Source organism: Podarcis bocagei (assembly GCF_964188305.1).
Source record: "Podarcis bocagei genome assembly, chromosome: 2".
NCBI classification, from domain to species: domain Eukaryota; kingdom Metazoa; phylum Chordata; class Lepidosauria; order Squamata; family Lacertidae; genus Podarcis; species Podarcis bocagei.
In genome coordinates, this window is record NC_138126.1 from 39583570 (window position 1) to 39598464 (window position 14895).

The window sequence follows — 14895 nt, forward strand, 5'->3', positions numbered from 1 at the left end:
TGGAGATGCAAATTGGGGAGAATAGCAGAGAAGAGCTAGGCATGCAAGTGGAACCCTATTTTTGATCAATGGTAATTCAACTTAACCCTATTTAGGCATCTCATATGCCTCTAGAAACTCTCCACATGCCCAAACACCTGCAGTTGCTTTTCCAGGCACGGGTAGGGCAGAGAAGCATGCATACAATTTGCCTCTGTTGCACCTCTAACTTTCTGTAGCCAAAATAAAGCAGATTGTCAGCAGAGTCCCAGGAAAAGTCTAGAGTGACTCGCTGTGCAGCTTAAAGGTTAACTTGGTCTGGAGCAAAAGAAAAGGGGAGGGGAATGTTAACTTTTGCTCTGGCAAAAGTGTAATAAGTACCGTATTTTTCTGTGTATAAGACTAGGTCCCCCCCCAAAAAAATGTCAAAAATTAGGGGGCATCTTATACACGGATACATCTCCCCCTATTTTCTTAAACCTGGGTCCCAAAAATAGGGGGAGTCTTAGACATGGGGGCGTCTTATAGATGGAAAAATACAGTATATGCCTGCATGCTGGCCAATGGAGTGTGAAGGCAGTTAAGCGCTGGTTGGGTTGGGAGGGAGTTTAAAGAAGGGAGCAAATTGAACCAAACTGACTTGCTGGGACCTGTTGTGTGGTGCAAATGTGGGAAGGGTATTTTGGCTAGAAATCGAAGCAAATAGATCAGATGAGGAAGGATGGTGGTAGCTAATAACTCCTACAGCTGCATTCTGTTTAACAACTGTGGGGCTCAGGCGGCACTAGGTTGTTTCAGGGTCAGAGCCATAGCTAGGTGATCTTGTGCCCCTGTAAGAACTGTCCAGATTGCGCCCCCTAGCCACGGACAAATTAGCTCTTCTTTCTGCCTCTCCTCCAAGCCTCCCCCATTCAATTCCTAACACATTTCACCTTGTAATGAATTCTGATTGAAGGAGGACACCAAGATGGGGAAGGCTGACCTAAATGATGGTATACAGTGGTACCTCTGGTTACGTACTTAATTCATTCCGAAGGTCCGTTCTTAACCTGAAACTGTTCTTAACCTGAAGCACCACTTTAGCTAATGGGGCCTCCTGCTGCCGCCGCGATGCTGGAGCACGATTTCTGTTCTCATCCTGAAGCAAAGTTCTTAACCTGAGGTACTATTTCTGGGTTAGCGGAGTCTGTAACCTGAAGCGTATGTAATGTGAAGCGTATGTAACCCGAGGTACCACTGTACATGCGGAGCACTCCACTTTAATAGGGAGAAGGGCATAGGAGCCAACTTCTTGGGGCCAGGGTTCCTTCACACACACCCTAAAATATTTGAGGAGTCCCCCCCAGTTAATTGGCATTCCTATTCAAACAGTGTGCATTCACTCCATCTTGTGGTCAATTATACAGGGTGGTGCTTACCTCCCCCCCCCCCTATATTTTATTCAAGTTGGCACCCTTGAGGGAGGGTGTGTGAAAGGAGAGAGAAGTGACATGACTCCGGAGCAGGCTTGGCATCTGGAGAGGCAGGGGCACAGGCAGTGAGGTGGGCCAGGCAGTGTCAGGGGCTGAGGCTGGTGGACCTTCCCAGCCCCGACCCTGAGCAAGGTCTGGGAGAGGCAGAGCCAGATGGCCAAACAGAATGAGGCACTCAGGGCTGCCCCACCAGGCCAGCTACCAGGAGGGCCAAGGGGCGAGGGGGGCAGCCCAGAGCTGGCGCCGCCCAGCACGCCCTCTTCACCGCTCTGCCTGGGCTGTGGGCAGGGAATGCTGGCTGGACAGGGCACCTGGCAGAGGGTCTCAGCAACTGATTTTGCACACACACACACCCTTGCCTGCGCCCCTGGCGGGGGCCCACCTCACCACCCCCTAGCTATAGCCCTGTTCAGGGTTTGTTTATTTGTTTTAGGGAAATAAGGGGAGGGGCTGTGTAGGTCATTGCAGCAGGGGCACTGGAAGAGGGTGGCTTGACAGTTTCTCTTTAAGCTGTCTTTGCAAGCAGAATCCCCCACCCCAAGTCCTTTTCTTTCCCCTTTCACCCCGTCTGCCTAGCACTGCTGCTACAATCAACTTTGCAGCAGCCTCCCCCCCCCCCTTCCGCCCGGGCTGTATTTCCCTAAACATAACCAATATCAGGGGACTAGGTAGGAACATCCAGATTAGGCTGGTAATCCCCCACTCACAAATAAGGATAGCAGTACTGGAAAGGTTTTACAGGGCTGGCATAACAACACTTTCAGCCACAGCCATTCATCAGGTGGAATGAATTAGAGAAATGTTGTCATGATCACGTTTTAGCTATCCTTAGGTGAAGATGGCTAGAGTTCAAGTCCCTTTTTGCCACAGAATTGGGCCCAGTTCTGACTGCCATATGAAAGAAGTCAAGAAAAAACTGTGTTAACTTTGGCTCAGAGAATTTTTTTTTACTTGAATGAGATCTGGGATATAGCCCATACTGGGCAAACCCACTAACACACACGCCCCCCCCCCCCATCTCTCAAACAGATTCAAATGAAATATTTTCCCTGCTCCATACATGCTACCTTAGAAGTGTCACAAAGCCATGTCTGTTTTGGAAATGCAACATATATGATGACTACGAGCTGTTGTTCAGATTTTTAAGCAAGGATATGGAGTAATTGTATCATTGTGAATGAAGTAAACAGGAACAATTGAGTTTTGGTGGGGTGTTTTTTTTTTACATTTAATTCAATATAAAGTATCAATGGTTTTGAATGTTAAACCCTGGTGAGCTTATAAAGAAAGCTGGCAAAACTTGTACAGTATGCATTTTCCTTTGCCTATAAATTTTATACATTTTTATTTGTTTCAAGTCCTCTTGAGAGTCTAAACGGCAACACAGACATTTTAAAATTCACAATAATTATTTTTAAAAAAACAAGTGGTAACCGTGCATTCTAATAGTTGTGTAAGAACTTTGGTGTATTGTTTTTAAAGCTACATCCTTGGTGTCTTAATTTGCACACATTCAGATCAGCATACTGAAGCTGGTGAGGCAATGACCGCAGAGTTCCTGTATTCTAACGTATGCAGAATAGAGAGTGGGGAAAACTGCTCTTCTGTTGTTCCTTCGGCAGGTAAGTATCGGGTACCAGTTTTTAAATGCAGCTCTCAATGCATGATTTCTATGTCATATGGAACCTACACACGCCAACTTCCTTTGCATGTTAGTCCTACCACATACTGAGATGACAACATGTGATGCTGTGCTAGAATCCCAAGCTGGCATAGAGCATTGGACCCACATAACAATGTTGGTTGTTGCTGGTGCTCTGGTAACCCATGCTTGGTCTTAGCCAAAAGGCTGAGAAGCAGTGCTCTGGTATTCATTGCCATTGTTAGAGGCAGCAAATCGGCATCATACAATGTTTACATGAACTAGTGAAAACTTAAGAGGTACAATCCACTCCCACCCAACCTTTTCCTTGGGATCCACATGCTCAAAGCTCAGCCCCATGGAAGCTGCTTTTACCAGCTATTGCATCTAAAAGGAATGCAGTGTTCAGATGCAGTGTACGCTGTTGCCCTTGTGCCCTTCTTGCAAGCCTCCAGAGAGGTTCATGGCCTGCAGCTGGAAACAGAATCCTGAGCCAGGCCTGATCTAGCAGAGATCTTTGTGTATTCTTATGGAGCAACAGCATCTAGTTACCATTACTTATGCTTCAAATCCTTTTCTCTCCTTGCAGATAAATTTGCCTTTCAGAACCCTTGCCTGCCCACCCAAAATCATTTTCTCCCCAAAATTCAATTTCCACAAAGAGGTGTGGTTTTTCCCCCCAGCAGGAAGTTTATTGCAGAATCAGTGCTGCTCATGCACACAAGTTTTGTGCCCCATTGGTCTTAATTAAATGCCAGCCCATCTTTTCTTATTTCTTCTTTTTATTGCACATATAATCTGGATTTCCTCTCACTGAGGAAAACCCAATGAGCAAATAATAATAATAATCTATTATGCATCTGTAGTTGCCACTGGTGTGGAAGTTTGTTAGTGCTTCCTCTACTTTTTTCGGGTTGGTGGTTTGTTGTACGTGGTAACGTTTCTGTGGCTGTTCTCTATTGCCACGCTTCTACTTCCATTTGTTTCTCACCTGAGGACAACCTTGCTATTTTGTCTCCAGTGTCCCAAACAATATGACCATTTTTTTAATTTATGTATTTCATCAAAAGAGGGCTCAACCCTGCAGCCGCTAGCCTGCCCGCAATCCAAAATAGCAGTGTATACACAAAACTAAAATTTCTTAGAACCATTGTGTTTTGTTAGGGGAATCAAATACCTTATCAAATAAACTTTATCCTTTAACCAGTCTGCAAACAAAAAATGCTTTAACAACTCGAGAGAGTGAAAGTAGCTATTTCCACCAATTGCTGTATGCAGAAGGCACATTAGAACATCAACAATCCAGCTCAGAAGAGCTGTTCTCAACCTATGTGAGAGATTACCTTGGAGACTGTAAACACTGTACATGCACCAGGAGTTTTTAAATTTATTTTTAATACAAAGGTCTTGTACAAGATCTCTTTATAAGAGTTTCAGTTTACTCTGCAGCACAAGACCTCTTTATCAGCATTTCAGTATATTCCGCTGCAACTGGTTTCTGCTGCTAAAGTTTTGCTGTTTGTTTGTCTGGGTCTGCTTTTATGGTTCACTGTAATGGTCTATTGTGGGACGCGGGTGGTGCTGTGGTCTAAACCACAGAGCCTAGGGCTTGCTGATCAGAAGGTCGGCAGTTCAAATCCCCGCGATGGGGTGAGCTCCCATTGCTCTGTCCCGGCTCCTGCCAACCTAGCAGTTTGAAAGCACGTCAAAGTGCAAGTAGATAAATAGGTTCCGCTCCAGCGGGAAGGTAAATGGCGTTTCCGTGTGCTGCTCTGGTTCGCCAGAAGCGACTTAGTCATGCTGGCCACATGACCCGGAAGCTGTACGCCGGCTCTCTCGGCCAATAAAACGAGATGAGCGCTGCAACCTCAGAGTCGTCCACGACTAGACCTAATGGTCAAGGGTACCTTTACCTTTAATGGTCTACTGTATGCAGTTCTTTATTTTATGCTTTGGCTTCAGGTCTTAATTTTTCACTCAGAGACTCTCTTATAGTGAACAACTAATAAATGATTATTAATAATACAGCTAAATTTCAGACTGGTGAAAGACCTCTGTATTATGATGTATTTTTTCAAAAACAAACGAACAAATGGAGGTGGGTGTTGTCCAGCCCCTGAAAAAGGCACAAACCTCCACTGGCCCCATTGTGAAACATGGGAATATGAGTTGGTTGTGTTTTTTCTTAAGCGCTTCCTGTAGATACATTTTGAAAAGCATAAGATTGAATCTGCACAATGAAGCTGAATGCTGGAGGGTTTGGGACAAAAGGAAGTACTTCTTCACACAGCAAAGAGCTAAACTCGCACAGGAGGTAGAAATGGCTACCAACTTGGATGGCTTTAATAGAGAATTAGACAGATTTGTGGAGGACAAGGCTATATTTCCCCCTCCAAAGTTGGAAGCAATAGGCTTCTGAATACCAGTTGCTGGAAACTGCAGGAGGCGAGAGTGCTATAGGGCTCAGGTACCTGCTTCAGGCTTCCTGCAGGCATCTGATTGGCCACTGCGGGAAAAGGAAGCTGGACTAGAAGGGTCACTGGCCTGATCCAAGAGTCTCTTCTTATGTTCTTATGCCAACTGCACACAGAAAAAATTGGGATCTGAGTGGCTCGTTGGCAAGGGATCACCCCCCATCTGGAAGCATCCAGGAGCGGCTGATTGTTCAGTCACATTTATTATGGTGATTGACTTTTAAGTAGTGCCATTTCCCCCATCATTTTCTGCAACTTTTTTTGTTTGTTACTGCAATGAATAATATATGCTATCAGGTCCAGATGGAATTTTGGCATCTTAGGAAGTCAAAGTGCTTTAAGATCTCAAACTTCTGAAGGTCAGTGAGTCCTTTTAAGACTACCCTGGTTCATTCCTTAAGACAAATTAAGAAACACAGAATGATTCATCCCAGCCACCTTGAGCTGGAGGAGGAGGAAGTGGTGTCGGAAGACCTGACGAGGATGTAGTCATTCTTGGTAGATTGCTTCTATCCTTGGGGGAAAAGGAGATATGTCGTACTTTTTTAAATAAACCAAACAGAACAGAAACGTTTTCTGTATGATTGTGGTGCATAAGTTGAATCACTCCGATGGTCACTTTCTCTTTGCTACATTGCTGCATTATTTGAAAAAGAAGAAGAAATTTAATTTAACTTGGACTCTGCTTTTTAAACCACCACCATTACGCTGCTTTCTTCTCTGTAACCCATACCACGTGGTCTCTTCTGTATCTCCTGTTTTCTGTCCATAATGTTCTCTCTCTCTCCATTGTATGTACCCCATAGCTTGATCACACCAGCAGATACATACACATTCTTCTTTCTGTACCACCACAGATCTACACTCCTACGTTTCTGTTTCTCCAGTACCAGCTCTATTTAGCCCTCTTAGTAAAGAAAACAGCTCTTCTCTGCTTGCAAGGAGCATACACTGGCTTAATCGCATCTCCTAAAAAAAAAAATGGCTTTAAACTTGGCCAGTCATTGCATTCTCTGCACCCCCATCTTTCATCCTCTCCTTTTAAAATTTCTCTGTTGTGCCTTTTTCTGTTCCGTCCTTGTTGAATTTGGTGACAGTAGCCCACAAGGTGCTTTGCTCACCCTGCGACCCTGGGAGCATTGGAAATGTCTGAGATATGCAGCTTGGCTGCCTAGGTGCATTCCACAGGCAAAACTGTCCCCAGCTGCATCATGTACCTTTGCATCCAGGAAGAGAAGGGCAGTGCAGATGTAAAGGCACAGATAATTTTCCATTTCTACCTGCACATCTGATAGATGTGGGTAGACTTTCATTCCGAGGTGGCTAACCAGTGGCTGAACTACAACTCCCATCATCCCTGACCATTCCAGAAAGAGGTGGGAAAGAGCTGCAAACAGCATTTGGCATTCTTCCAGGGAGCTGGAGATCGTAGGGGGACTACAACTACCCATAGTCCTGCTCCAAAGTAACTCTTGTGAGCTTAAAAATTATGTTCAGAGAGATTCAGAGCTCTGCATTAGTAACGAGAAATTGAGATTTGTATCTTTTGTGTATGTTCACATGTGCACATGTTTGGCTTTAGCTACTATGTTCAATGTTTCTAGAACTGGTAAAGGACCATATTAAGATTCATTTAAGTTTGCTTTAGGATTTTCTATTCATCTATGTCTTAAAAAATAACCTATATCACTCCTATCGTGTTCTGGAGGTATTTTTAAAGTCCCCACAACTCGGTCCATGGTGGCTGAGCCCTTATCATTTGATGGGGGGTGTTGTTGCCATATTCCTAATGGGTGCAATTTTTTTACACCCTCACAACTTGTGTCGTTCTGTACCCAAGGTGTGGCATCTCAAGAGGCGAAAGAAAGGGAGGTCTGTTCCTTTGACTTCATGAGTATCTTCAAAGTGGTGGTGCAAATTCAAGCAAAGATAAAAATGTACTAGATGAGAGTTTTGCAAACCAACCTTGTCTCACAATGGTACCCTAACTTGCTTTGTTTAACAGAGCTGTTTTCTGAAGAAGCTGAGGAAGAGGATAAAGAACATACGTGCGAGACATTGCTGATGTGCATCGTTACTGTGCTTAGCCATGGCCTGCGGAGTGGGGGTGGTGTTGGAGATGTCCTCAGGAAACCTTCCAAGGAGGTAAATTACCACTATATGTGAAAGGGGATGTAGTGCAAGAGAGAACCAAATAGGGTTAGATGCCCATTAAGGGATTAGAACACTTTTCCATGGGGGGAAAATATGTCGCTGCGTCAATTGGAAAAAAGTCTAGTTGTGTGCCATGTACAAAGGAGTTTGGTTATTTGACTTTAAGTGTAGGTGTGTGTAATTGCCTTTACTAAATGAACAGGTTCTAGTACTGCCAAGAATAAGGGAATGTGAGTACTTGGAGACTTATACTTTAAAAGTACTCTTAAGTGGAAAAATACTGCTGTAATAATTAAGCTCTGTGCAAGCACTCCCCAACAATGTTGTGATTTTTTTTTTTTAAACTATATGTGACATACAAGCATCTTTTGGTCACGCAAAGAGGTTCCTATGAAATGCAGCAGTTAATACATGCAATATCAGAACTACTGTAAAAACTTTTCTAATGTTATTGGAATGCTAGCACTACAGTAGTTACTAACAATTTTAATAAGGCCACAGGTACACAAAATAAATTCTTCCCACCCCCTGCAAATAAATAGCAAGGCTTCCCCCCAAACACACATCTATGTATGCAGTGGTCACAAGTTTACGCCCTCTTGATATCATTTTTCTTTTCATGTTGCATTGTGCAGCATGCTCTTTGCGCCAAAGCCTTTTAGGCTTCAATTTTGTTCATCTTAAAACTATTTTATTTTAGGAGCCCCTTTTTGCTGCAAGAGTGATCTATGACCTCCTCTTCTTCTTCATGGTGATCATTATTGTCCTCAATCTGATTTTTGGTGTTATTATTGATACCTTTGCGGATCTAAGAAGTGAGAAACAAAAGAAAGAAGAAATACTAAAAACAACATGCTTTATTTGTGGTAAGTGTTGAACCCAGTGCTATGAAACTAGCAGCTGTTCTGCCCCAGAGTCAAATGCAGTAATAGTAATGTATGGCTTCGACAGCAGATTCAGTATTTACCTGATGATGATGTTTGTAATCACTTGTATAATTAGTAGAATGTTTCTTACTTTTTGAATGAATGAATGGAAGGAAGGAATCTCCATGTAAATCTGAATGACTGATTTGATATTGTAAAATATGTTGATTTGGTAAGGGGACTTTCCGTTCCTGTTTTATGTCTGCATACATGTTTTTAAAACTATTTTATGAATGAATTGCTTGTGGGTACAAGCTTACTTGTGTATTTGTAAAATGTGCACCTGAATGGCAGATAATACAGTGGTACCTTGCAAGACGAATGCCTCGCAAGACGAAAAACGCACAAGACGAAAGAGTTTTCCGTTTTTTGAGTCGTTCCGCAAGATGAATTTCCCTATGGGCTTGCTTCACAAGACGAAACGTCTTGCGAGTTCTTGCGAGTTTGTTTCCTTTTTCTTAAAGCCGCTAAGCTGTTAATAGCCGCTAAGCCGCTAATAGCCGCTAAGCCGCTAATAGCCGTGCTTCGCAAGACGAAAAAACCGCAAGACGAAGAGACTCGCGGAATGGATTAATTTCATCTTGCGAGGCACCACTGTAATTGTGTTTTCACAAACTCAGTGTTAATAATGGCATATAAATAGTCATCAGATACTTATGCAGAGTTGAGATACTTCATTTTCAAAAAAAGAGAGTTGAACTTCTTCAAAGCTTAGAAAAGACTGTGGTTTTTATAATGTGTTAGGTCTGCACCATGCTGAGCATCTGCATTTTATATGGGTACTATAAAGCCCATACAATTTCCCCCCGCAATATATGGAATACCTTGAGTTTTTTAAGCAGCGGAAAAAAGTGTGCTACCTAAAGTAGTTTCATATACAACAGCTGCAGAACACCCCCCCCCCCCCGCAGTGTGGCTGAAACCAAAAGCTCCAGTTGGGTGTCAAGACATAATTTTAGCAGAGAACCCGTGGTAGCGCCCCACTTTCTGCAATTTGAGCAGACATAAATACTTTACCTCCAGCTGAGCTCAGGGGCAACACATCGTTCCTGGTTGCAGGAGCAGCACTGATGCCTTAATTGGCTGGGGACCAGTGAGGTCACAAACCCAATTCACTGTTCTTCCCTGAAGTAGGTTTTGTTTAAGATTTTAAGAAATTCCTCCAGCCTTCCAGAACAGATTTAGAGGCACATGCGGAGGGAAGAGGAAGTCACATTGCACAAGTGAAAAAGTTTCTATTGCTGGTTGCAATCTATGATATCTAAGGTGGGAACACCACTTTAGTTGCTTCAGCTGCTTGTGGTTCTGGCACTGAATTGTAGGGGGAGGTTATAAGGGTCCAGGCACCCACATGTCAACAGTGGGAGGTCAGAACTGCAGGCTGCTGTGGCCAAACTGCCTTCCTCCCCCAACACATCCCGCTCACCCATATGAACAAATGACAGACCAGTGTAAATGGAAGCCTTTGTTCTGAAGGGACAGGTGGACAAATTTGGGAAATCCTGTTACCATCAATGTGTTCATCTCATTGTGATAATTTTCCCACTGTAAAAATCTTAAGGGAGGTGACTTGGCTGTGTGTCCCCCTTTAGGTCTGGAGAGAGACAAGTTTGATAATAAGACTGTCACTTTTGAAGAGCATATTAAAGAGGAGCATAATATGTGGCACTACTTGTTCTTCATTGTCTTGGTCAAAGTAAAGGATTCTACGGAATATACCGGGCCTGAAAGCTACGTGGCTGAAATGATAAAGGTGAGTTGGGCATGCTGTTCCTAAACTGTGGCTTTTCCAGACTTCTTTGCTTTTGATTTAACTAAATGCAAATCCAGTTTGTACCATTAAGTGAGACCTAAGGAAAAGAAGATGGGGGAACCAAAAGTATCCCAATCAATCAAACAAGTCTAGTATTGTTTCCTTCATTGTTGGTTAAACATGCAGAAAGCATGAAAAGGTTGTAAATGCTCCAATTATTTTTCAGGTGACTGGTTTTTTTGCCTACCACCCTAGTCACTATCCAGAGGCTGTAGTGTGCCATTCTGTCTGCCTGTACGTTGGCTTTTTCCAATCCCAAAATATGCATCAGAAGAGGTGGTGGTGGTGAAGATGAAACATTAATATACTACTTAATTGCAAAATAGTCCAAAAAAGAGAAATTTACTAATACAGTTTCTTACTTTTTCATTAATATGGAGTCATCGTCAAATACATCTAATTTTTAAACTAGGATTAGATTGGGTTCTGTAATGACAATAGCCCCATAATATGCAAGCAAAGGAGGGGTGAATTCGTTTTAGGTTCCTTTCTGATTTAATATTAAATTAATCAAAGCATTCTTTGGTGAGACCCAAATGTTCATTGCAGCAATCAGTGTTAGCATCTTCATAACTAAAGTTGTTAAGCCTTTAACATATTTATGCAAGGAAGCCAAATAAACAGGGCAAAATAGCAAAGTCTTGCCGTTGTGTTTTGAGATCAGCCTCCTAGCAGACAGTTTACTTTACTTTGAAAACAATTTATAATAATATAAAGGCGTTTCCTCCTTTTTTCATCACAATTGTCTTATGAGTGAGAAAACTTTAAATCAGGACACATTTATTGTGTGTTCCTATCCTATATACTTCATGTTGATTTATGAGGGTTTTATTTTAAGTCACTTTTCTGTAGAAAAAAAGTGGACCCCCCCTTTTCCCCCCTGGTCATACTAGATTAATAAGTCCTGAAAAAAAATTCTCTCTTCATAGTCTGATTTGCTGGTTGGCACATTGACTGGTCAGGAGAGTGAGCTGCATCCCCCCCCCCCGATAGCTTCTGCATCGAAACTTCCTATGAGGCAAATCCAATTAAATGCTGGTTTTGCATGTTTCTTAAAGGCATGGAACTGCCCTTTTTAGGTGCAACATATGCTAACTTGTTGGGAATATAAATCCTGTTGTCAAAATCTCTTATTAGGTAACCTATATTATCTCAGGGTCATTGAATGTCCTGGTTTTGGAGTGCTTCCTAAGGGCTTAAAGAAATCTTGTGAGTAGTCACCTGACAAGAGGATTAGTGGTGAAGTGAAGCATGTTGCAGTCCTCTGTGTAAACAGCCTGTTATTTTATGACTCCTCGGCATGCTAGAAAAAGCAGCGGCCAAGGAAATGCAGCATTCTGTTGGAATGGATTTTGTAGTTCAGACTGAATGCTAATATAGCATATGGAAAACCTTTCTAATTCCATGTTTTGCTGGAAAGCTATAGTGTCTTCCTTTCAAAGTGCCTAGACTTAAAAAGGTGTTACCTTTGTGATCATGTATGTCTGAGAAAAGCATAGGAATTTGCAGACAAAATCTCTGTAAGAGCATCTTGGGTGTTGGACCTGTAAAGTGCATTGAACTTGTAAATTAAGTTTAAAAATACTCATGCATTGGTTCACAGTAAGAGTAGCAGTAAAAAAAACTATGCAGGCAAAACACTTGTATTTACTTTTTAACCTGCAAAACACCTATAAGCATGCCTGAGGCTGGAGCAAGCAGAGGCATGTCTTCATCCAACACTGGTCAAAGGAAGAGAGATGAACAGGAAGTACAGTATGCTCATTCCTGTCCAGGAGAGATGACATCACACGGAGCCCTCTCTACCAATTGTATTTCTGTGGTCTGATGATCTGCCTGTCATCAGGGCAGCACTGTAGACTTTGCCCCTTCACAGGCTAACTAGCAGCAATATGCATGTTAGGTTTGGCTGCTAATCTGCCACATTCATAATTCAGCATCCTTTTCTCTCAGTGGCTGAAGAGATGCTCATGGGAAGCCTGTAAACTAAACATGAGCGCAACAGCACTCTGCCCACTTGTGATTCCCAGCAACTGCTGTTCAGAGGCATTATGCCTCTGACTGTGGAGGTAGGACAAAGTAATCATGGCTAGTAGCCATTGATAGCCCTCTCCCCTGTGAATTTGTCCAGACTTCTTTTAAAGCCAGCCAAGTTCGGAGGCCATTATTGCCTCCTGTGGGAGCAAGTTCCATAGTTTAATTATGTGCTGCATGAAGAAGTACTCCCTTTTATCTGTCCTGAATCTTCCAAAATCCAGTGCTATAGTTTCACACACTTGTAAGATGCATGGGCAGTCTGTTCCAAAATGCAGTTATTAAATCTAGTTCAAATCGCAATGTTCCTGAATTTTCTGTTCTTCGTCACTTACATATGCTGTAGCACATTTTCAGCATTGTGATGCAGTATCATAACCGTAAACAACTTATTTCCTTAAAGACTGTTGGAAGAAGGCTCATTGTGCTTTTGCCTAAATGTCTGTTTTAATCGAGGAACGAAGCAGAACTTTAAAATGGGTTATGTAACTTTTTTTTGTGTTGTTGTTTTTTTGCACCCTGCAGGAGTTTGTTCCAAAAAAAATATGTTGATCATGGGAGTCGCATACATAATAGCGGAAAGGTTTTGGGCTATAGTTTTCCTTAGGATGTGAGCACAAGAAAAGCCAGCAGTTGAACTCTGCTAGTCAAGCATCCATGGCACAGCATGGCTTGAGGGTGACTTAAGTGGCGTGTGTTCAAGAGAGACAGAGAGAGAGGCAGACAGAGAGAGAGAGAGAATATATGTATGTTTTGTTTTTCCAATTTCATCATAGTTCCATGCCTAGGGCTCAGTAAGAGGGACAGAAGTGACATGGTGCACCAGTTGCCCAAAATAATAGAGCAGATACATAGCCTGGGGGTACTCCTTGATCCATCACCAGAGGTCCCAATGACTCTTGGCCAAGAGTACTATTTACCAGTTCCTGCTGGTTATGCCAGCTGTAACCACACTGGTAAACTCAAAGTTAACTTTTTATATGGTTTTTATTGTACGGTTTTATGCTCTATTGCAGCAAAACACACACACACATGCTCTGAAAGAAGTTAGAAAAGCATAACAGTGGCATACACCATAGGAATTAAGATATCGGAAGACATTTAAAAATGCAAAGAGCTTGTCGGGGATTCCTTCTAAGAATGAGAGCCGCTTCAGAAGCTCAGAGACAGGGGCTCAGAGAACAGGGACTTGCAAGTATTTCCTCTTCCCTGTGCTTCTATGTGAACTTCTCCCTCTGCAGTAAGATGTGAATGCTTTAAATGTGGAGACAGTTTTAAGCCTAACCGCAGGAAATGTGAAACCTCCACTTGTGGAAGTTATGGAGAAGTGAGGAAATGAGATGCACGGGACACTTTTACTTTCAGATACTGATACATATTTAGCCCAAGTTACTCTTGAGGCCTGGTTCAAATGTTTTACAATGTAGCTACAAAATGGAGCCATTTGACCAGGGCCCTGTGAAGTTGCAAGGAAGTTCAAATGCCTTTATGACATGAGTCTGTCAAACTGGGAGAGAAGTCTGCATGCTATCTCTTCTGCTAGATTCTGGGGAGGTAGAGTGCTGGCGTGGTTCTTTCCCTTGTGATTTACCAGACTTATGGGGAAAGAGCATCAAACTGTTTTCTAAGCCGCATGGAGCCTTGCCCACACGGCTGTGATTATTAGCTGCACCCTACCAAAAACAGAACAATTGGCTCTGAGAGAGAGAGAAAACTCAAGAGGTGGTCCGCTGCCTTTTAGGGAAGACCACAATAACATTTCTATTGTGTGCAGTAGGTAGCTGCAGCCATAGTTTCGAATTACCTGCTCTTGCAATCTTGGCATCATCATTGCATTTGAGTAGAGAAAGAATTCAAACAAACCTCCTTTTTTGTAATATTTCCTTTTGTGGTACTACAGTCCAAGAAACTGAGAAGCACAGAAACATGAAATTTTGGTTTGAGTTAGCTGGATTAAAGGGAGACCTGGGTCTCTGCACAGGTTAATTAAATGCTTAGGTTGAAGTTGGGATATTTTTGCCAGTGAGCAGAACAGAGATTCCATTTCATTGTATTCTTTGGATGGCCATCTGTCATGGATGCTTTAGTTAAGACTCCTGAATTGCAGGGGGCTAGACTAGATGACCCTCAGGTTCACTTCCAACTCTATGATTCTGTTATTCTAACCATCCTGTTTAATGCTATATTTGGCCTAAGCTTGAGGTCGCTGAACTGCTGATCATGAGCAGAATCCACTTTACTCTTCTCCTGAGTAAGCTCCACAACAGTGAAATTTGTTGGTTTTGATGGATGTTGTTTAGGTAAGGGAAATTCAGTGGATTGGCCTCATTTGTATGTTTTCTTTGCTATGTGTGTGATATGTATTCGACCCAGAATGATAGCTAACTACCAGTGTACCCAT

The 14895-nt window shown here is 42.6% G+C and overlaps 2 protein-coding genes across 11 annotated transcripts in view; one reads left to right on the forward strand and one right to left on the reverse strand.

The window, feature by feature from the left end:
* The window catches only part of ITPR1 (inositol 1,4,5-trisphosphate receptor type 1), a 209969-nt gene that overhangs the window by 172294 nt on the left and 22780 nt on the right, over positions 1 to 14895 (forward strand). For all 7 annotated transcript variants that reach the window (XM_081183918.1, XM_081183917.1, XM_081183920.1 and 4 more), the window contains 4 exons: positions 2969 to 3073; positions 7573 to 7712; positions 8422 to 8587; positions 10240 to 10400. In XM_081183918.1, coding sequence (XP_081040044.1) covers positions 2969 to 3073; positions 7573 to 7712; positions 8422 to 8587; positions 10240 to 10400 — 572 coding nt within the window. The remainder of the gene's footprint in view (positions 1 to 2968; positions 3074 to 7572; positions 7713 to 8421; positions 8588 to 10239; positions 10401 to 14895) is intronic.
* LOC308581646 (uncharacterized protein) overlaps positions 1 to 14895 on the reverse strand; it is a 136120-nt gene that overhangs the window by 71232 nt on the left and 49993 nt on the right. Inside the window, exons 5-6 of one of the 4 annotated variants that reach the window (XM_081184366.1) lie at positions 10157 to 10241; positions 8193 to 8529 (exon numbers count right to left, since the gene is read on the reverse strand). The exons of 2 other annotated variants lie outside the window; for them this stretch is intronic. In XM_081184366.1, coding sequence (XP_081040492.1) covers positions 10204 to 10241 — 38 coding nt within the window. In that variant the 3' untranslated portion in view covers positions 8193 to 8529; positions 10157 to 10203. Of the gene's footprint in view, positions 1 to 8192; positions 8530 to 10156; positions 10242 to 14895 lie in introns of those variants that run through there. One more of the 4 variants, XM_081184361.1, reaches the window with a different exon arrangement.